At 43.5% G+C, this 24070-nt stretch overlaps 1 protein-coding gene across 1 annotated transcript; it reads left to right on the top strand.

The window, feature by feature from the left end:
- The first annotated feature begins 6264 nt into the window (after positions 1–6264).
- On the top strand, positions 6265–22910 carry CLRN1 (clarin 1). The gene is made up of 3 exons (XM_053310108.1): positions 6265–6605; positions 14403–14582; positions 21131–22910. The coding sequence occupies exons 1-3, from the start codon at positions 6353–6355 to the stop codon at positions 21394–21396; spliced, it is 699 nt and encodes a 232-aa protein (XP_053166083.1). The 5' UTR covers positions 6265–6352; the 3' UTR covers positions 21397–22910.
- The last annotated feature ends 1160 nt before the right edge of the window (positions 22911–24070 follow it).

Raw genomic sequence — 24070 nt, 5'->3', positions numbered from 1 at the left:
CTGGAGTTCACCAGCCTGCCAGTCAGGAGAGGGTTCACTTCTGGTTGACACTTTAGGGGAGGGGTGGCTGATCACTACAAGAGTGTATATATTTTCTTCAAGTTACCACAGAGGCAAAGCAATGGGGGGTGGGGGGGGAGCAGGAGGTGAGTTACTTGACTGAGGGGCATTTTCCTTGCCCATGGTACTGCAGATAAGAAAAGCCTTGCTGGATCAGGGCCAAGGCCTATCTAGTCCAACACCCTGTTTCCCAGAGTGGCCTACCAGCTGCCTTTGGGTAGCTGACAACCAGAAGATAAAGGCATGCTCCCTCTTTCCTTCCCCCACCCCATTTCTTCCCTGAAGCTGATGTTTGATTCATCCTACCTATTATTTATTTATTTTATTTATTCAATTATTTATACCGCCCTTCCAAAATGGCTCAGGGCAGTTTACAATTAAAACAAAACCATTAAAATCAGTTAACAATTAAAACAGAAATTATAAAACAGTGTAAAACAACAACAATTAACAATTAAAACATCATAAAACAGCAATTAAACAATCAGAACAATTTAAAAACCGTGAAAAACCAGGTTACAACATTAATACCAATTACAACTATTTAAAAACCATGGAAGGCCAGGCCAAACAGATAGGTTTTGAAGGCTCTCCTGAAGGGCAATAAAGAATTCAAATTGCGGATTTCTGCAGGGAAAGTATTCCACAGTCCGGGAGTGGCTACAGAGAAGGCCCGCCTCTGAGTTGCCACCAGACACACCAGTGGTAGCTAGAGATGGACCTCTTCAGATGACCTTAATATGCAGTGGGGATCATGCAGAAGAAGGCATTCCCTGACATAACCAGGACCTAAGCTGTTCAGAACTTTGAAGGTAATAACCAGCACTTTGTATCTTGCCTAGAAACATATCGGCCGCCAGTGTAACTGTTTCAAACAGGCATAATATGGTCTCTCCAGGTTGCCCCGGAGACCAATCTGGCTGCCGCATTTTGAACTAACTGAAGTTTCCGAACTATGTACAAAGGCAGCCCCACATAGAGCGCATTGCAGTAGTCAAGCCTGGAGGTTACCAGCTGGTGCACCACTGTTTTGAGGTCGTCATCCTCAAGGAATAGATGCAGCTGTCGAATCAGCTGAAGCTGATAGAAAGCACTTCTGGCCAAAGCCTCCACCTGAGATACCAGGGTAATGCCTGGGTCCAGGAGTACTCCCAAGCTGTGCACCTCTCCTTCTAGGGGAGTGTAACCCCATCCACCACAGGGAGATTTAACTCATCCCTCAGATTAAGAGCCCCTACAATGAGCACCTCCATCTTGCTTGGATTCAGTCTCAATTTGTTATCCCTCATGCAGCCCATTACTGTCTTTAGACAGATAGATTTCCACCCCCGGCTGCATAAAGCTGTGTAAACAAGCAAACCATTGTGCTCCCAGCTATGCTTTTGTTGTCAAATTCTTACCTGCACTCTCTGATACATGATATACCTATAAGTATGGCCCCTCACCAGTTATCATTTAGGGGTGTACACAGAACCAGTTCTGTGCACACCCAGGAGGCAGGAGGGGGTCTCTTTAAGGTGTGGGGAGATGTTCTTACCTCCCCTTCTGCGCTTCCCCCTCCAGCGCTGCATTAAAAATTGCCGGCATGGGGCAGCTGTATTCCCTCTTGCCGCACACGTGCATGGCCCACACCAGCAATTTTTAATGCAGTGCCGGAGGGGGAACCATGGTGGGGGACCGTCCGCACGCCTTAAAGAGACCCCTATCCCTGCGTTCAAACCAGTTTGAATGAAGAGGTTCCGAACATGTTTGGCGGTCTGTGCATAGACCACCAAACAGGCTCATGCACATTCCTAATGAATGTGCTTAATTTATTAATAAAAGTATGAGACTTTAAAAGACTGTGTGTATAAAAACACAGTGCCTATAAAACAGGTACAAGTAGGAATATTAACAGGAAACACAAGTACTGGACTCAGAGGAAACAAAGACCAGTCCCCCCTGTACCTTTCAGCAGTGGGCAATTTGAATGTTCTCAGAGCCCATTCCCCTTCTTCCATGATGTTTTTGGCAGTGAAGAGGTATAAGTTCACCATCTAAAATATCATTTTGTAGGGACTAAATATATTGCCCCCACACTCCAGCTGCAAAGAAGACACAGACACATTTCCATTTGGGTAAAAGGACCACAACTTTATTAAATAATCAAATTGGCAAACTAAGTGTGGAATAAACTCCAGCCGTCCCCCAACAGTGCGGGCCTACCAAAGGCCGGGTTCAGACATTTATGTCCTTGCCTGTGCCTTGAACAGGCAACACACCCTGACTCAGGATAGAAGCTATGCAATCCTGCTTCATCTCCATCATTGCCATCCTCAAAGGGTCAAGGCAACTTCTAGCTCTGCTAACTAGGCAAAGAGGCACCTTTTACCGTGGTGATTCTCTTTATTTAGCAGGGGGAGAGTAACTGGCCCTATCCACCCCCAGCACAGTACTTCCAGTGACTGTTGCTGGTGTGTGTCCTATGTTTCTTTTTAGAATGTGAGCCCTTTGGGGACAGGGAGCCATCTTATTTGTTTGTTATTTCTCTTTGTAAACCGCCCTGAGCCATTTTTGGAAGGGCGGTATAGAAATCGAATTATTAATAATAATAACAACAACAACAACAACACTTCACACCCCTCAAGCCACTCAGCCTTTAAGAGTGAAGCCCTGAAGCAGGTATCATGGCAAATTGAAGTCCCCAAGCCGTGAAGCCTCTAAAGACCGTTTGACCAATCCACCCTTTCCAACTGCCCAAGGGTGCTCACCAATCTCAAACCCTTCTACATCTCTACCCAGCCCACACTGTGCCTGCCCAGTTGTTACCTAAGACTAACTAGCACCAGGAAAGACAGAATGGAGTAGGCAAAAAGGCCCCCCAACATGGCCAATCACTTGAGGGGCCAAAAATTCCTACTCAGCCTCCAAAAGGACAACCAGCAAAACCTGCTCTGCCCCTAGGGACAGGAGGGAGGGGAAGCCAGTCCAAACAAACTGAAGAGGGAAGGCAAGGGGCAACCTTGGCAGCAAGCAAGTCCCACCTCCCCTCTAGCTCTGTCCACTCAGGGCATTCCTTGAAGATGTTGCTAGGGGGTGAGGGAAAGACCCATCCCCAAGCATGAGGCTGCAGGATGGGGCATTGTTGCACACTCTCTCCGCTTCCTTGAGTGGTAAGAAGTTCCAGGGGCAGTGTACTTCTTGAGTTTTGGCTTCCTTTGAAGTAAACAGGACCATAGACTCAAGGTGTGAAATATTTGTTTTATGTACACATCTCCTCTGGGAACCACTGCCAGTCAGTGTAGACAATACTGAGCTAGATGAACCAATGGTCTGATTCAGTATAAGGCAGCTCCATGTGTTCCTCAAAAAGGTTCCTGGGAAGTGTGGACTTTTGCTGGGCATGTTGTCTGAAGCCACCAACATGCCCAGTTTACTGACCTCTGCCTAAGAATCTTCAAGTCTAGATTCACCCCACTGCAGATTCACCCCACTGCAGCAGAAGGCATCCATGAGTATTTTGCTGCTCTGCCAGCTCCTCAGTAATTTGCTACTTGAGGTGACCAGCTTACCTTGCCTCATGGAAGGGCCGCCCCTGATTTTCATCTATGTAACTGTGTACGTTGCAGTGTACACTGATGATGCTATAATAATAAAAGAGGCATGCACACATTCCAGATTTTACATTTCCTGAGTCCACACTTCTGACCTAGAAACACCATCTTCTAATCTCAGGTGTGTCAGGAGGATACACTAGCAGAGTCGAGTGAAATGTCATCTGCATGAGCTCAGAGGAATTCTCTTCTTTCAGGGCTGAGCTCTGGAAACAATAATAGATTATGGGATTATGTTTGCCTCTTCTAAAGCTCAGACCTGACTCAAATTAAGCCCTGTTTACTTAAATCAATAACTTCACTATTGATTTATGTGGCGTGGGGGCAGAATACTATGGTGTTATTTATAAGACGTACTGTACACATTAAAGAAGAGATAGGCAGCTTTGGCTACTGGTTGCCAACCTTGGCTACCTTTGTTGAACTACAACTCCCACCATCCCTAGCTACAATGTGACTGGGGATTATGGTAGTTCAACAGCCACTGGACAGCCAAGGTTGTGTCTCCCTGCCTTAAACGGTAGAGATATTTTGTGTAGCTCAGAAATTTGAAAATTGTTCTATCAAGATCTGTTTTTCAAGATGTTTTGAAGGACTTGGCATAAATCTATTTGTACTAGATGAAGTTAAATTGAACTTTAGTAGCCCTTTAGAGTAACTCCTGAATAGTACTACTGACAGGGGTGTAGCAAAGTTGGAGTGGGCCCAAAGACAAGATTTTAAAATGGCCCCCCCTCACTAAAGCTCAGCTCATGAAGTAAAGAAATCTTAAAGGAGGCTGAATAGTGGTAATAAAAAGCATTGTGTGTGTGTGTGTGTGTGTGTGTGTGTGTGTATAAACACCTATGTGCCACAATAGAACATCATCCTAAATTATTTTAAGGTTTTGCAAATTGTGGACGATGCAAGTCATTTAATGGTACGAGAGAAAGACATGCTATTCTGGTAGCTTCAGGTCTTAACACTCACATCAATTTGGGAGGATGAATACAACTCAAGGAAGCCCGGGCGGGTGAACGGCTGGGGGATTCGGTCATGTGACTTGCCTCTGGGGGGGGCCCCAAGGCAGTGGGCCCCCAGACAACTGTCTCCCCTTGCCCTATTATAGTTATGCCCCTGACTACTGAATAATTTAGTCAGGAGAATGTCAGTCACTAAAACAGTGCAACAACAACAAGGGAAAAATCTATCCTACTAGACAGAATGCCAACTGGAAGATTTGCATTTGGCATCCCCTCTGGAATGCCACCAAAGAAAAGGAGTTGTGGACAAAAGCAAGAGGAAAGCTGTTACCTGTATATGTATCTCTCTATGAAATTGATATACCTTGCCAAGATACTGTTATAATATAATGTTTCATGACATGGTGCTGGGCACAGCTCTTGGTGTGCATCTACTTAAGTACTGATTTGCTTGGTGCACCATGTGTACAGTGCAAACTGTTTGAGAATGATTTAATTTGGAACAAGCTTAAATTAAATGGATAGATGCTACTATTACACATATCCTGGAGTATTCACTGGGGACTTGCAGTGATATAACTACGACTAGGATCTAGAAAATGCATAAGCTTTGCAGTAAGCCTGTCTCACCCCATTGAAGCCAATTTCTCACTGCACTCAAAAAGTCGACATATTTGATAAAAACATGTTGAAAACGACAGACTGCCCAACCTACAGATCAGCTAGGTTCGAATACTTGGATTTGCATTGGCTCAAATGGAACCAAAGTAGATTAAAGCAAAGCATCCAGACTGAACTGCTGTGTGGTGAGCAGTCTTAGACTAATCCAGAGGTGCTCTTACCCCTGGACTTCAGGGCTGAGGTCCAGGGCCTCCATAGCCCCTGGGGCCCCCCAAATCCTCTTTAGTCTATCCTGGGTGGTGTGGTTGCCTGGAGGAGCATGATGATGCTTAATTTTCAGGGGCTGGGGGGCCTTCCAAAGGCTTTTAGGTCCAGGCTCCAAAATTACCTAGCTGCACCTCTGATTGTTCCATCTGCCCTCCTCTCAAATGCCCCATCTAAATACACCAACCACAATAGCGTAGCATCAACTCTATTCTGACAATTTAAAAAATAATCTTTAAAGACACATCTGTTCACCCAGCCTTTTACTTAAATACTGTTTTAATAGTAACACTATTTTAAAACATTGTTTTAGAATTTTAAATTGTCATGTTTTAACTTGTTTGCTGTTTATTTTAACTATTGTTTTAATTTTTATGTTCTCATTTATTTTGTGTTGTTAACCTCCCAGAGATGTAAGTTTTGGGCAGTATAAAAATATGTTGAGAAAGAAAGAAAGAAAGAAAGAAAGAAATTTAGTCGCTTATTCCAAGGCCTTCTGTTTTTTGAATGCACATTTCTTCAATATTATACAACACAGAATAAAAATCAGAAGGTATTTCACAGTACCAACTTTTAAAGCCCCCTTTAAAGCATTTTGAACCTGCATAACTTATTTTGCACAGTTGCTAACTTAACCAGAGAGTCAAGTCTAGAATGTGCCTCTCACCCAATCAGACAAAGGGCTGTGACAAGAGGGAGGCATTCATCAAATTACACCGAGGGTTCCATCTGTTATCTTAAACCTTTGTTCTCGAGTAGCACAGAGGAAGCACACTGGGGGGGAAACACTTTGCTAAAGGTTTTATTCGAGACCATATTTTCAAGTTGCCTGACTGCCGGCTAGGATTATATATGCCAGCCCAACAGAAGAAAGTTGTTTTCTGCATAGCTGGTGTACTAAGTTTTGCTTGCGCTCTGGGTATTGCCGCAGCCATCGGGACTCAGCTGTGGATCAAAGGAAGAATCCTCTGCAAAACGGGAGCGCTGCTGGTCAACGCAACCGGGCAAGAATTAGAGAAGTTTATTGGTGAAATTCAGTATGGACTTTTCTATGGGGAGATGGTTAGACAATGCGGACTCGGAGGGAGACCTTTTCGGTTTGCATGTAAGTAGCAACAATGGCATTTGAATTATTTAATACTTTAGTGCATGCTAGCATGGTCTGACAGATAAGTACACAAGCGTGCCCCTTTTTCTCCCGGAGAATTCACAGGTGGGAAGTATGAGATGCTGCTGCTATAATATCAGGAATGGGCTTCTTCTCTCAAAATGTAATGTTGATGCACCTTGTTAGTTGGAAGAACAAACATGCAGACTGATCCTGTGCATCTTTATTCAGAAGTAAGACGCACTGTTTTCAGTAGGGCCCCCTCCCAGCAAGTACGTGTGCATATGACGGCGATCTTATTTTAAAACACACACACTCCACACACTCCTTTTCAATTAGTGCTTTGTATTTTTGTTGCTTTTGGGGGAAGGGCAGAGAAAGAACTAATGCAGGTATTTATTTGCATTCTGAAAAAACAGAGCATGAATAATGAAAAATCTAAATGCCACAGCCTATTCAGATTTACTCAGAAGCAAGCCACATTGAGCTCAATGGTTACTTCCAAGTAAGGGTGTATAGAATTGAGTCTTAATTGGGAAAGTACAACATGTATTGTGCTACTAATATGCATGACTGGAGGTGCAGAACTGCATGCAGTTATCCGTTTACCTTCCAGGAGAAAAGATCGTTAAAATAGTCACACGCTCAACTTATACAGAGAGCACCATATTAAAAAGAAATCATGGACATGAGCACAGCAGCTCATCATATGCCATATCACATTTATTTTCTTACCAAAAACAATTTGCAAGCAATCTTGCGAAGACAGCACCACTTGCAGGAGTCATTTTTGTGTATTTCCTTAACTGTATGCATGAAAATGATTGACTACATTTCTATTTTTTGAAGAGGTAGTAGACCAAATTCATTTAGGTTATTATGGAGAATTGCTTGGTCTAATTAAATTCTGTAGGCGGCTTAGCCATTTGTAAGACATCTCTGAAAGTTCTCCTTGTTATTACTTACCCCTGCTGTCACAGTATGTTGCTATTCTACTTTTCGAGTTGCAGTCTGCTGTGAATTTTCAGAATGGAAAGTAGAAAGCAGTAGTTAGATTTTGTTTATTAATGTCATGGGCCTGTCAGACTGGCTTACAGTCCAATCCCATAAGCAGCGCCCCTAACAGTGACATCCTATACATGTTTACTCATAAATAAGTGCCACTTTTCTCAGTTGTACTACTCTTAGGCAAGTATACACAGGATAGCAGTCTGAGACAATGAGGGGACAATGAGGTCTCATGATCAGCGAGACCCGCCTTAAGAGGGTTTGCAGGCTTAACCCGCTCTCCCCGCAGACTATCACAATTGCAGCCCTGGGCAGCCGGATTGGCCGCCCACACGACTGCCGGCTCTGTCACGGATCTGGCGGGGATCGGGGGGCATGCGGCCCCCTGAAGATCCAGGATGCCCCGCACAAGCTCGCGGGCCATCCTGGAGAGACCCCCAGGGCCGGGAAGCTTGTTTCAGCCTCCCGGCGGGGGTCTCCTCGTGTGTTGCCATGCCGCGGAGCTGCACTGTGGCAATAAATGATCAGAAAGACGTGGTTAACGGAGCGCTCATTCCGTTAACCTCGGCTAAGGGGAGGGGTACTTTGGGAGGTTTGCTGCCGGAAGCCACGCAGCTCCCGTGGCAGCAGACAATCGGCAAAAAGTGGGCTAGGCTCCCTTAGCCTGCTTTTTGCCGATCATAAGAATCTCCTCAGTGGCTCATGGGATCCAATGTGTGGATCCCAGCTATGGCCTACAGAGACAGTTGCCTCTTGATTAATTGCCGCTTGAACTCTACTTCAGCCCAAGTATTAGCATGTTCCTTCTTCCAACTAGCATGGCTCAAGTGTGCTATGTTAGCGGTTCAATGAGACAGGAAAGGAAGCGTACACTGTTACTGTAGTAAGGTGAGTTTTTTCTCCCCCAAGCACTTTTGGGAAGTGGGGAAGAATCGAATGATTCAACAACATTTGCCATGCACTAATAGGGTTACCACATACCAACATATATGGTATATGTAATGCAATCACATATTAGCGTCAATGGGCCAAATTTTAACAGAAATATCCAAATACAAAACTTTACAGGGAGCCATGGGCATCCACAGGACTTTTTCGAGGGTGGGGCAAAGGCTGCAATCCTATACCCACTAACCTGGGAGTAAGCCCCATTTAATTCAAATAGACTGCCTGATTCAGGGGAGGGGGCAACTGCCCCTTGCCCCTACCCCCAGAAGCACATGTAGGGAGCAGTACTAACAGCAAAATAACAACAACCCAGGCTTGAGCAGCCCAAAAGGTTGTTGCTTACAGGTTTCATAACCATCTGCCTTCTGCTGTTAGCAGCCACTGCCAGGAACATAGGAAGCTGCCATATACCGAGTCAGACCATCGGTCTATCTTGCTCAGTATTGTCTACACAGACAGGCAGTGGCTTCTCCAAGGTTGCAGGCAGGAATCTCTCTCAGCCCTATCTTGGAGATGCCAAGGAACCTGAAACCTTCTGCTCTTCTCAGAGTGGCTCCATCCCTAGAGCGGAATCTCTTCCAGGGCTCACACATCAAGTCTCCCATTCAAATGCAACCAGGGTGGACCCTGCTTAGCTAGGGGGACAAATCGTGCTTGCTACCACAAGACCAGCTCTCCTCTCAAATTAACCCCTGCCAAGGGGATCCATAGCAGACCAACAGCTGATAAGCAGTTTATGTGGATCTATCAGAAAAAAGTGGCCAGTAAAAGTGCTATTAGTTGTTTCCGGGCATCAGCATAAAAGTTACAAAACAAGGGAACATGCCCCAATGAGTCAATTTCAAGTATGTGGCTTGGGCAAATCCAGGGGTGTCACTAGGGGAGAGTGGGGCTGTGTTCGCTGCTCTCCCTGGCAGCACCTTGGAGTGAGAGAGATAATAAAGAAAATAGGGAGGAGTGGAGCTGGGGGGACCTCAGGAGTGGGCGGGTGGGTTCTTTGAACCCATGCCCTCAATTATAGCTACACCCCTGGGCACGGCCTTAAAGACACTAGAGACCTGCCTATACTTGGGAAGGGACTTGCGTGGTATAGTTTATACTGTTAAGGCTATCATCCTACACAGTGTATCTACCTGAGGGTAAGTCCCATTACACTCAGTGGGACTTCCTACTAAGTGAACATGCTCAGGAGTTGGTTTTTACTTCCTTCATTGCAGAAATAGGAACATAGGAAGCTACCGTATACTGAGTCAGACCATTGGTCCATCTAGCTCAGTATTGTCTACACAGACTGGCAGAGGCTTCTCCCAGGTTGCAGGCAGGAATCTCTCTCAGCCCTATCTTGGAGAAGCCAGGGAGGGAACTTGGAACCTTCTGCTCTTCCCAGAGTATCTCCATCCCCTGAGGGGAATATCTTACAGTGCTGGGAAAACTCGGCGCCACGCAAAGGACTGCTGGGAGTTTTCCCAGCAACGTCGGGGAAGGGGAGGCAGGGAGATATCCTGCCGCCCCAATTACTCTGGCAATTATGGCGAAAGATTGGGAAAGTGGCGGGAGGGGTAAGTAAACCCTCCCGCCGCTCTTAAAGGTACCCCCCCACCCGAACCGGACCACCCAGGTCCGGACCGGTCCAGAGGCTATTTCAACGGTCCAGGCCCATCCCTACTAGAATACCTGTGGAGATTTGTTCTCATCAGACAAGTATAGAAGCAGGGCACTTTCCAGATTAAACCCTACAACGGATCTCCTAAGTGTGACCCTACAACAGTGTCACTATGGATCTCCTAAGTGTGCTTCCGTACTTCCTGTGCTGTAACACTGCAGTCCCTGCGCTGACAGCAGAGTGCCGTTCACATTTCTGATGCCGCCTATCAGATTTTATCTTTGCGTTATAGTGCTACAACATTGCAAGTTCATTGCAGAAAAATAGCTGTATTTTCCCATTGTAGGAGTTTGAGATTCTGGGGATCATTTTCAATACGATCCTGCCAAGTTGAAGCATTTTACCCCTGTTTCGCATGTAATCTGGAAAGCGCCCAGGAGAGATAGGTAGGCAAGTGGAGATGAAGCAGAACAGAAACAAGGCTGGAGACCGACAAATGTCCCAGATGCAGTCATATACCTCCTGCGTCACACTCAGCGTGGCCATTGGTTGCTCTTAACTACATCCACAGCAAGACCCACATTGTTGTAAATGTCCCAGGAAATAATACAATTTACGAATGATAGATGGGTTTGCATTTTAATACACTGAAGCACCATATAGCATGACTGAGAATAATGGATTAAATCATCTGCCCTGTTTTAGCCCTACGTTTGCTCCCATTAAATGTTCTCCCTACCAGCCACTCTTTTAATTGTAACGTGAATTTGCTCTGCCTGTAAACCTATTCAGGCTCAGGAAAGCCTTCCGCTTCATTTACTCTGGCTCTCGTCAGTTTCTGGGTCAGCAGTTCGTTTTCTAAAGGCCACTGGCACACGGATTAATTCGTTATAATGAAGGGACGGTTTTGCTTCCAGGGCAACATTGCTGTGGAATTAAATTTTCCCTGATAGTCACCTATAAAACTTTAATGATATGTAAAAGTTCTAAATGCAGCTATCGAGGAAAATTGCCTGTACCTCCAGTGGCATGGAATGACGATAAGCATAATAAAGGTCAATTGCATTATATAATATAACCAAGGTTGTGTGTGTGTGTGTGTACACTGCTTTGTATTACATGGTTTTAGTCATTCATTCATTCATTCATGTAACATATTGTGTATGTTTTTAAAACTTTTAATTAGATTTGTATTTTTATATTCCATTTTAATATTTTCATTGTGTAATTTTATAGTATTATGTTAAATGTGATTTTCTGGGGTTTTTTTTATGAAAGGCGATATAAAAGTTAAGTATAAATACCCACACAAAATTCTGCAACAAGAAAAGCTCAGTTCTACAACCTGTTTTATTATGCATATGCATGCATAGTTGCGCCTAACATCCAGTTAATGAACCTCACAGAACTCACATCCGGTTAATGAACCTCACAGACCTCAAGCCCTTTCAAGCCCTAGCCATAAGAATTTTCTTATGGCCTTAGTTCCTGCTCTGCTTTCTCTGGAACTTGGCCTTGTCTATGTTGAAGTCCACCCCTTTCTCCTCTTTTAAACCCCCGGGGCTGGCATCTAGTCCTGGTTTTTGACAACTTAGCACTTTCTTCTGCATGATCCCCACCGCACTTTAAGGTCATTTGAGGAGGTCCATCTCCAGTTACCACCAGTTCATCTGGTGGCGACTTAGAGGTGGGCCTTCTCTGTAACTGCTCCTGGGCTATGGAATGCACTCCTCGCAGAAATCCGTAATTTGAGTTCATTACTGTCTTTCAGGAGAAACCTTAAAACCTATCTGTTTTGCCTGGTCTTCCAGGGTTTTTAAACTACTGTAAACTGTTTTAAATGTTTGACCTGGTTTTCCAGGGTTTTTAGCTCTTTGGATGTTTAATTGGTTTTATTCTGTTTTTATAGTTTTGATTTTAATTGTTAACTGGTTTTAATTGTTTTTATTTTGTTGTAAATCACCCTGGGCCATTTTGGAAGGGCGGTATATAAATCAAATAAATAAACAAACAAACAAACAATAAAGTTGGAGTTGACCCCTGCTGTGGCATCATGGTAATTCAGTACCCTTACACACACACACCAGCTTCTGAGACTTTTAGAAAGAATTTGACTAAACAGCCTTATAGGCTAAAAACTTGATGGGGGGGGATGAAAACTGAATTCTCAGGAATCTGTCTTCTGTAAAGAGATAAAATGATAGTAGCTAGACCATGTTGGCTCAATCTTAGATAGCTTTTCACCTTGCTGACTGTTTTACAGACTACAAACCCACTTGCTGGTAATTTACATTTTACATGGTAGATAAATTTATTTGAAGTGCCTACATAGATCTTTCTCAGCATGTTCTAACCACAGTCAGGCAGTTCTAAGGAGTTATTAACACCAGTTTAATCACACCCCTGTGGACTAGGAGCAGTTAAACTGTATTCTGTGATTCGTTCTAAAATATCTGTTTTCACTAACTGTGCAGAAGTATTTAGAAATCACCCTTTCGTGGCAAGCCACAAGCCACTCTCGTCTAAATATTTGTTGATTTATTTACTATGCATATATACTGTACTTACATTGGGTTGCGCCCAAACAGGAGGTGTGTTTCAGAAAAATAAAGAATATGCCCATGTTTCGGCATTAATTCAGGGGCCATTGAAATGAGGTAAAAATGTTCTCCCATTCAGAGTGAGGGCGGAAAGCATTGCCCTAGCTCTGATTTGGCTTTGTTATGCCATCATGTTTCTAGATCTGATTGGCTACATGAAATGTGACACTATAATCCTGGCTACATTATCCCTGGCTGATTGAATCTTGTAGAACAAAAGGAACATACTTTTTAAAAAACTGTGTAAAGCAGCTGCCAAGTGGGACAGTGAACAATCCCCATCAAATTTCTTTGTCTGCCTCTGGGGGAGCCTTCAGAATTCTTAACGATGAGTCTGGATTATACATGGCTTCTTTTCACCAAATGAATGTAACATGTAGGCAGGATCTCACCCTCCACTTCTGGAAGACCCGGATATTATTCTGTTTATTGAGAGTTACATAGCATCTGCCTGTTGTCGATTCATACATATGAGCAAGACCCTTATATTCTCCAGGTGATTCTTGCCATATACAGCTATATAAGAACAGCCCTGCTGGATCAAGCCCAAGGCCTATCTAGTCCAGCATCCTGTTTCATACCCTGGCCCACTAGATGCCTCTGGGGAGCCCACAGGCAAGGGCTGAGGGCATGCCCTCTCTCCTGCTGTTGCCCATCTGCAACTGGTACTAAGAGGTATCTTGCCTCTTAGGCTAGAGGTGGCCTATAGCCCTCAGACTAGTAGCCATTGATAGACCCTGTCCTCCATGAATTTATCTAGGCCCCTTTTAAAGCCATCCAGACTGGTGGCTGTCACCACATGAATATGTTCAATATTCATTCCTAAATGAATAAATTCAAATGTAAATTTCTCAGCCTTAATCTAAGACTGAAATTGCTTTTGTTTAAGTACACCTCTAATTCTCCTGAAGATGGAAATCCTAAAGCTAGGTTGCAAGGGTCATACCAGTAGTTTTCTTCCAGACTATTTATTTATTTGATTGATTGATTGATTGATATACTGCCCCTCCAAAAATGGCTCAGGGCAGTTTACAACAAATAAAAACAATTAAAATCAATTAACAGTTAAAATAAAAACTAAATCAATTAAACAATTAAAATCATTCAAACATTAACATTAAAATCATTTAAAACCAGCTTAAAATTTTTAAATTGATATTTAAATTGATACAATTGATATGTATCAGAACTTAATGTTGACATTATATCATTCTGTTATTATGCACAGTGTTGCTCTTCACACATAGTTCAGTTCTCATGTGTATCCTTCTTGTTACAGTTTTCTTGGTCCCTGAGATAAGGGCCTGGGCCTTTAAGCACAGAAATGTAAGTGGGTTTTTCAGTGAGCACAGAGAGGACAATAAATTATATACATAGTGGACAACACCAGACTAAGGTTTAGACACTGCTAGTTGCTTTTCACTGATCAATATGACACAGCAGAATTTTATGAAAAGTTGTCTTTATGGTTTATAACTATTTAGAATTAATTTGCTAACAACTGGTCCTTTTTCAATTTACATGCCATGGAATTTAATGGATTTTTAATGCTCCAGTAGAATAAGCATGTTGAATTTTTCAAAAATGACAACCTTTCTTAATGTTTTCAATAATACCATATTTGTTTCTTTTTAGTTTTTCCAGATTTGTTCAAAATTATCCCTGCAAGTATCCATGTTAGTGTCATCGTCTTCTGTTTGGTGCTGTTAGTGTTTGCCCTGATTGGAACAGGGTTCTTCATGTACAATGCATTTGGTAAACCCTATGAAACACTGCATGGTCCATTAGGACTTTACCTGTGGACCTTCATATCATGTAAGTCTTCTAATATAATTCTGCATGAAAATATTTTGCCATGGTTCGGTTCATCAGAGCTTTGGAGAGAAAGGTATGACTGGAACAGAACAGTCAATCAATGTATTTGTCACAGCCTAATTTTAGCCTGCTTTTGCCACTTCTTTCTTAAACGGAAACACACACAAGTAGGCAGAGGAGTATCTAGGGAAAATAGCGCCTAGGGCAAGCATTGAAATTGCGCCCCCTGTCCAAGCATCTGACACCCATCTTTCAGATAACTTTACCATAATATCAGCTGAAAAATACAAGTCAAGCTCGTTAATCTTTTAATATTTCAAAAACTATTTAGCAGTGGACGTAGCCAGACCAAAAAATGCCGAGAAACTACAAATTTCAATATGCTGGGGCTCATGAAATACCCAAATACTATGTGGAGGTGTACTTGGGAAACTAAACAGAAGTGCTTCTCTAATTCTCTACTATGCATTGTAGCATCACTATTACATAAGTTTTAAAAATAAATGGAGAATTTGACTTTTCCCAGATACTCTGAAAATAATTAAAGGATATGCAGAGTAAACTGTGTCACTGCTTGGAATATATTCTAGTATTTCAGAAAGACAGTTAAAATGAGAGAAAGAGAGCAAGGAACTCCCAGTGGGCCTTAATATTAAGGCTTTCACATTGATTCAAAGACAAACTCACCATTAATAGCCATATTATTAAGACATCACATTTAACTCACTTATCACAAGAAGCAATGTAAGAGCAAATGAATACAATCCTAGCTCATAAGCTTCAGCTCAGTATTCACAAGCCCTGATTCTCTGTACATAGTGCCAGTCTGAATATGTGTACAGTGACTTATATTATATTGATTTTTTTAAAAAAATTACCTGTAGCCCCTTCGGGGGGGGCTTCCTAAAGGCCGTGGGGTGGGATGGGGGGTCTGCAAAGGTTCCCCCTCTGGCCTCTAGGGGACCATTTTGAGCATGTGCGGTGGCCATTTATATATAAAATGGCCGCTGAAAACAATATGGCTGCCGTGCATGCTCAACTGGCCTCTGCAAGGCCTGGCATGGCCTAGGGCCTCACAGAGGCCATTTGAGCATGTGCGGTGGCCATTTTGTTTTCAATGGCCATTTTTTTAATTTTTAATTTTTAAAAAATGGCGCCCCACTTCAAGTGGCACCCGGGGCACGTGGCCTGCCTGCACCCTAGATACATCCCTGCAAGTAGGTAATTTTCTCTCCCACCATCATTTCCCTCTTATTTAGCTTTATCCCTCTTCTTCCCACCATGCAACGAAATCTGGCATCTACCACATGCTGAAGCATTCTCATTTCCAAGGGGGTCTCCAATATGTGCCCTATACCAAATTTAATTACTTGAGACACACAAAGAAAAACTGTTCAGCACATGACCACAGAAGGAAACCACCTAATTCTGGTTTTACCATAAATATGTCCAAAGCTCTAAGCTCATGCTCTTGTTGCTGATGATGTTCTGGGTTCCCAGGTTCTGGGAAAGGTTATGGCAGTGATGACAGCCAGTGCTAATGAGAGGAGGAGGTAGAAAATGAGCCACGGTGCTGGGGCTTGATGCCCCCCACTTCCATCCCATCCACCTCTCTTGTCTCACCCCTCCCCTTTTCCAGCAATCTAGTCACTTGCCCAATTGGGATTGAGCTCCCCTTGGGGGAATTACCAGCCAACTGGGCTCAGAGTGGGGCAAGACGAGAGAGGAAGAGGTGTGCGTGGTGGAATGAGAGCATCCAGCCCCACATCTGCAGCTTGTTTTCTGCTTCCCTAGCCCATTTGCACGGGTCACCATTGGGTTATGGGTTCTTAATTAGCCAATTAACATTCTTGATTGAAGAGAAGTGGGGAGGCAGAGCTGTGTAGGATGCATGGACAGTGAAGCGCAGGGGCAGCACTGTAGGGATGTGCATAGAACTGGTTTGCCCGGTTCAGTTTGAATTCGAACCAGGTTTGAACCAGGAGGGGGTGGTTCGGTTTTGGTTTTGCTTGAACCACCCTCCGGTTCGGTTCGAATTCAAACCAGTTTCTAACTGGTTAGGACCAGTTAGGACTGGTTTGGACCTCCAAAAGTGGGTGGGGTGGTAGCTGGTACCCATGGGTACCTACCACCCAAACCCCCAAGCAATCGGACACTCGTATGATTTTTTATGATTTTTTGAATTTTATTTTTATTTTTTCTCATAGGTTATAATGGGACTCCAACCAGCCCATTATTCCCTATTGTGGAACATCCATGGGTGCCAACAGCAACCCAAACCCTGAAGCAATCGGACACTCTACGATTTTTAATGAATATTTGAAATATTTTTAATTATTTTTCTCATAGAGTATAATGGGACATGAACCAGCCCATATCCCCTATTTTGGAGCACCTAGGGGCACAAAAGTGGGGTGAGTGGTAGATAGTTAGGGGTTCCTACCACCCACAAACCCCCAAGGCAATTGGACACTCCTCTGATTATTGGTGAATTTTAAAAGTATTTTTAATTCCTCATAGGGAATAATGAGGATTGCAGCAAATGTATAGCTTCACATCGGGGGGAAAGGGGTGTCCTAGAGTGGAGTGTGGTGGGTGGTAGTTCCCAGGGTGGGCAAGGAAGCTATCAGAATTATTTGAAAGAAATTGGGCAAAGGGCTGGTTTTTAAGTTATTTTTGAAGTTTATGTGTCTTTAAGGTTAGCAATGAGAGTGGATTCATGGTTTGTCATTGAAAATCTTATATGCTACCAAAGAATCTACACTCAGAACACTTCAGAAACAACAAAACCCAGTACCCCATGGGTTAGCAACCCATGGGGATGGTTGGCACCCTCGCTCTGGGCCACCCTAGCACAAGTTCTGTTATGGGGCTGCTGAAACCTCCATTCTTCCCTATGGAGAAAAACCTTAAAGCCACTTGTGGGGTGCTGGGGTGGCCCAGAGTGAGTGGTGGTCTAGTGCACAGAGGGTGCCAACCACCCCCCACTTTTGTGCCCCTAGGTGCTCCACAATAGGGGATAATGGGCTGGTTCATGTCCCATTATACCCTATGAGAAAAATAATTAAAAATATTTCAAATATTCATTAAAAAAAATCGTAGGAGTGTCTGATTGCTTCAGCGTTTGGGTGGTTATTGGCACCCATACGTGCTGCACAATAGGGAATAATGGGCTGGTTCGAGTCCCATTATACCCTATGAGAAAAAATATATAAATTTCAAAAATTCATAAAAAATCGTACGAGTGTCCGATTGCTTTGGGGTTTAGGTGGTAGGTACCCATGGGTGCCAGCTGCCACCCCATCCACTTTTGGAGGTCCAAACCGGTCCAAACCAGTTCAAACTGGTTCAAATCAAACCACCCCCCTGTTTGGTTCAAATTCGAACCTGCAGCTCGAACCTGATGGCTGGTTTGGTTCGATTTCGAACCTTTGAACCACCCTGGTTCGAATTTGAACCAGTTCACACATCCCTACAGCACTATTTCCTCTAAGGTGTGTGCACATGTGCATGCTCACAGGTTTTCTGATGTCCACTCAGGTTGATTTAGGAAGGCCCCACTCTGAATGCAGGTGCGCACCCAGTGCCTTGATACTGCCACCCAGAACAAAACTCATTCTGCACAGAGATGAAAATAATAAGAGGGAACACTGCAGTGCAGCCAAAGAAATTGTGACACCCGAGGCAATATTGGGCAAGTGCTGTCTTGCCTTGCAATTCTGGTGGGGGCCAGCCCCCTTTCAAAACCAGCCCTTGTGAGCTTTGTAAATGGCACAGGGAGGAGGGAAGGTTGCCAGCAGCCTCCTCTTTTCTCTTTGCATTTCTTGCAAGCTTTGCCAGGAGGGTGAGGAGAGGCACTCCTTGCAAAGCTTACAGCTGTTGGATGAGTCTGGAGGAGCTGCTCCGATGGCAGTGGCAGGGGGCATCTTGCCACCCTGATGGCACCCCAGTCATCAGCTGCCTCGCCACGCCTCATGGAAGGCTCTGGTGGAGTGCTAGAAAATGCATGCAGGAAATGGAAGGAGGTAAGTGGGTATTTGTAGAAACTTGTGTATAGGTGTTGTGAGCAAAGAGAGCCAGCGGGCCTGGGGAAAACAGATTTCAGAACTGTGTACCTATTCCTAATGTCCCCTAGGGATGTGTGAACCGGCTCAAGGTCGAGCTGGCTCACCATCAAACTAGTTCAGCTTGAGGGCATGCTCTTGAGCTGAAACCGGCCCACCACCCACCCCAGCCAGCTCAGGGTTGGCTCAGAGGTTCTAACATTATTATTTTTTTTTTTTAAAAAAGAATCTCTTCCCAGTGGGTCCAGAGACCTTGAGGATGCTGGCATGACCATTGGAGGGAGGGGTGTCTCCGCTGTTTCCCTCTCCCCCGCCAGCCTCCCTCCGGTCCTCTAAGGACCATTCTGCACCTTTCCCGGTGGTGGTGGCCATTTTGGAGGCCGCCGCGCATGCACCCTAGCCATTTGCATGGCCAGGTCATTACCTAGGCCATGCAAATGATCAGGACACATGTGCTGCACTCTCCAAAGTGGCCACCACCACCGGAGAAAGGGCCAGAATTACCACAAAATAGGCCAAAATAGCCCATTTGGGGGGAGGCCGGTGAGGGGAGTGGGAGACTGCGGAGACCCACTGGTGGCCATGTCAGCACCCCCCAAGACTGCTGGTGAGTGAATCTTTGTCTGTCTGTCTGTCTGTCTGTCTATCTATTTTACATTAGAACCCCAGAACAGCTTAAAGCCAAGCGGTGGGGGGATTGTGTGAGTGGCACAAAACCAAACATGCCTGGTTCTGTTTGAGTCCAGTTTGGACTTGAACCAAACCAATTTTATGCACACCGCTAATGTTCCCTTCTTTTCCCTATATTAAAAGTACATGGGGTTTTTTGTCAATTGCAAATGAAAGAACTGAATCATTTGAGGGCACTTTGTTTTAATCTCTTTAGCTATCAACAAAGCTGAAAGCCAGTATAGTACCTGTTTTAAACGCAGAAAGGCAATATAAAAATTATTAAACTAAACCATGTGTAGTGGTTATGGTTGAAGTCCCCAATTTATATCTCACTTCAACCCCAAGCTCAATAGGTAGTCTTTCTGCTAGATGGGAATAATGTGAGGTTGCCTTCAGATCATTGGTCCATTTTGCTCAGTATTGTCTTCATTGCTCAGAATTGTCTTCATTGACTTGATTGCTTGCCCGGGTCTTTTCCTTCTCTACCTGGTGATGCCAGGGACTTAATCTAGGACCTTCTGCATACAATAAGCATGTGCTTGAAGAATCCAGAGAGTGAAGAGTTGTAGTACACAAAGATCAGGCAGTGGAGCACAATCAACAACTTCAAGAACTTAATGAAGAAATACTTCTAGTTATTTAACACAGCAAAGCAATCTACTCCTCTCTGCCCCACCCCCATTCTAGGACTGGACTAAGCTGTAACTAATCTAAAGCTGGGTTGAAGCTAAGATGGCGGTTTGGGAGCAGCTCGATTAGAGAGTTCTGGCTTTGGAGATTTGATTTTTTTTTAACTAATCAAAAGCATCGTTCAAGAGCTGGCCTGGATCAAACCATGTTATATACGGAACTACTATTTGCATATCCATGGGTATTGAATAGACACTCAACCTCGTTATCCATGGATATGCAAGGGTTAAAACCCATGTATCTGTGGTTCCTAGATGGCTGGAAATGACTGTGGAGGAAATTTCTGGCTGCCATTTTGTCTGCAGGAGCCATTTTGTGGCTCATTTAGTAAAAAAATAAAATAAAAATGGGGAAAAAATCTGTGACTTTTTGGGACCATTTTGGACCTTAGGGGGGCATTGCTGAACCGCAGGACACCCATTAGGGCACTTTATTTGGCCCATTTCTCCTTTAAAAAAAAACATTTTAATCACATTACTTAAGAGTCTAGCAACCTAACCACCAAGATCCCATAAACTCAATGCCTCATTGTCCATGGTTTCATTACCCATGGTAATCTGCAGGAACAGAACCCCTGCAGATAATGAGGTCCACCCTTGCTTAGTGAATATACATTACGTTTTTGAACATTCAGTATGTGCTATATAAATGTTAGGCATCATCATCATCATTATTTTATTAAGAAAGCACAATCTAAGTGATACTTTTCAAGATAAGAATAGTTCAATAAGCATGAATAACTCAGGTGGCCAACTAAGTTTATTTCATCATTATACATGGTTAATGCATTGTTTTACCTTTTTGAGACTGTAAGCCACTTAGGGCCACCATGCATGGCAAAAGCAAGATAAAATGTTTTGAAATGAAATATAAGTGGAACACAATGTCTTAATGTATAATCACTTCACTAGAGTGATCATTAAAGTCCTCATGCCATGGATGTTTTTAAAAAGGACTTAATTTTTAGACTGGGCTGTGGCACAGAATGCAGCTAGAAAGGCTGATTTAGAAATACTGAAATGCAACAAAAATAGATGTATTAGCCTGTTGTGTCGATGTGGATTAAAAGGTTTTTTTAAAAAGAAAACTCACAAAATTTTTCATTTTCTTTTTCTTTTTCAGTTTCTTGTAGTTGTCTTATCATTATACTGTTTTCATCAGAAGTGAAAATCCACCACCTCTCAGAGAAAATAGCGAACTATAAAGAAGGAAGCTTTATATTTAAAACTCAAAGTGAGCAATTTGCAAATTCATACTGGATCATCCTGGTGTGCTCGTTTGTGCACTTTCTCAACATTTTGCTAATACGCCTCGCTGGATTTGAGTTTCCTTTTTCAAAGTCAAAAGATGCAGAGACAGCAAATGGAGCAGTCGATCTAATGTACTAGACATATTTTGAATCATGTTCCATGCAAATGGCTCATCTTGGCTCTGCCCAAAGACAACAAATGTATAAGGGTTTAGAGAGCTGCTTAAAAAAAATATGCATATGCTGTGAGCCAGAGACGTTTAAAGTGATATAGCAGCACACACAACAATGAATTAATTAGTATGTGTTATTTTCAATAAGAGTAATATTACTCTCAGTAGGTGATTGCTTTTAGCTAGGAAGTTAGTTGTAGGTTCAGCTGTAGTACCAAACCATGGTTTGTGCTGAATGTAGTTTAGACTCAAAACCATAGTTTGTTTTCCATACATAGAGGCAAACCATGGTTTATATGGTATTTCTTTCCCTCCACCTTTCCAGAGAATCTCTTGATACCAGGAGTATAGCAGGATTGGCAGTGGTCCAGGGACAGGCTGTCACCCACCCACACTAGCCATGCCCCCTGTGTCAGTGTCACACACACCAATGCAGAGGACATGGCCAGTACTGAAAAGGGGGAACGTGCAGCCTCTTGTCTGCTCCCAGCTGGTACTTTATTTGCCAGCTGGTGCTTTCTTTCTCTCCCTCTCTTAGAACAAGGAAGAGAAAGAAAGCACCCAACCAGTGAATGAAACATCAGCTGGGAGTAGGAGAGGGCCCATGCCTTGCACTCTCAGCAAGTGCTTCATTAACTAGCTAGGAAGCAGGAAGAGGGGTGAGGGGGCACAATAGTGGCCCACAGACCCTGGCAGCCCAGGGACATTTGTCTCCTCTTGCCCAGTGGTGGCTACACCACTGCTTGATACGCTCCCAAACATCAAACTTCAAGAGCAGGCTAATGTGCCAAACCATGGTTTGTTAGTCCATACGTAAGATCAAACCACTGTTTGACCAAACTAAGATTTGCAAACAAGAATCATACTGTAAATCTGGGTTCAGCTTTGGTGCTCACAGACCATAGTTTGTCATATTATGTTCGTTCAGACATCACAAGAAGTCATGATTTGGTGTTGCATCAATGTCTTTTTCCATGGACTGGAGTGCTTGAGGGATGTAGTGTTAGTGAATTAGTATGAGAAAATAGCTCTCTAAAAAGTTAATGTTTAAAAATAGAAATCAACGTGGAGGCAGCCATTTTGCAACAAGAAGTTGATATGCAGGAACAGTTATTCTTAGAAATAAAGGGAAGACTAAGAAGTCAACATCTACTCCAGAAAACTGGAATAAGGGTTCCGTCATGAAAAGGCACTAATATGAAATTTAAGATTATTTATAGAGTTAATTTAGATGCTAATTTCTACCAACACTACCAAAGATGTTGCTCAGTGCTGTGTGTTTAATGTTTTGTTTAAAGAACTGGACCCAACATAGGACCTAGAACCTTTATTTTAATGCAATGTAACATTATATTCTTGTTTTGTAAAGCTTTTATCTTCTTTCTCACTTTTATAAGAGTGGTTTTAGAAGCACAGATCTAATCTTTCTGATGTGCAAACTGATGCTTCAACTGTTCAATAAATTCAGTCCCTCCTACCATACCATTTCAATTGACTGTCAGTGGGAAGCATGCACAAAGAATAGGAGAACAAGAAAACATCTGTGTAGGAACTCCTTATACTTATTCAGTATCTTATTGTTCCATTTGGTTTAGCTGGTGAGGAAATTATCTGCCAGTTGTGTCCCTGCCATTCCTCCCATTGTGTCCTTTGCTATTTTTACTTCTAGTTCCTGCAATTGACAGCAAGTTTCCAAGATGTATATACATGGCAAAGCAGATCTATGTGCATCTTCATTTTCATCCTACCTCACTATACTCCCATGTAAGAAGAATATTGTGGACGGATGTTAATGTACACCATTCTCATGATACTTCACACATCTTTGGGTACAGACCTGTTATGCATTCCTTTGTCTTCCAAGGACAAACCTACATTACAAAATGTATACCAGTCATGGCTTCTCCCTCAAGAATCCTGGGAGTCTGGGATTAGTGGTTTGGTGGCAGTGTTGAGAATTCTTTGTAAGAGATCCTTACCCCAGTCATTAAACCATGGCTGCCGGTTCCCTGGGAAGACGTATGACTATTGAATCAAAATTTAGACTTAGTGGAGATCGACACTAAAAGAAACATAAGATGCTCTAGCACACAGACGTCATAAGCATTGCTTCCACTCCTTTTCCTATTATCTCTATATATAATTTGCTAAGACGCACCCGTGGCTAATCCCATGCGTGGCAACTCTAGTGAGAATTTGTGAGTGAGGGGAGGGGGAAAGGAAGGCGAGCAGCCAGCAAGAGGAAGCACTGGCCAGACTGGCCGCCAGGCAGCAAGAGGAAGCAGCAGCTGGCCTGGCCGCAGGCGAGAACAAACTGGGGCTGGAGGAAGAAGAATGGACCAGGGCTGAAGGGAGGGGGGAGGACAAACTGGGGTTGAAGGGAGGAGAACGAACTGGGTCTGAAGGGAGGGGGGAGAATGGCTGAAGGCGGGGGGAGACAGGGAGAACAAGGGGCACAGATGCTCTGCGCCAGGTCAGCTAGTATCAAAACAGTACTTTTCCAAATTGCTACCGTTGGAGTGCACATTCCACACTGACTTGTCTGCCATGGAACAAACTATGCATTGCAGAGGATTCTGGGACACGTTCTATGCCAAACACTCAGTTTATACAGCACACTAATCAAGTCTGTGATTTACT

Source organism: Hemicordylus capensis, chromosome 3, assembly GCF_027244095.1.
Source record: "Hemicordylus capensis ecotype Gifberg chromosome 3, rHemCap1.1.pri, whole genome shotgun sequence".
Classification (NCBI taxonomy): Eukaryota; Metazoa; Chordata; class Lepidosauria; order Squamata; family Cordylidae; genus Hemicordylus; species Hemicordylus capensis.
This window is presented reverse-complemented; position numbering and strand designations above follow the sequence as displayed.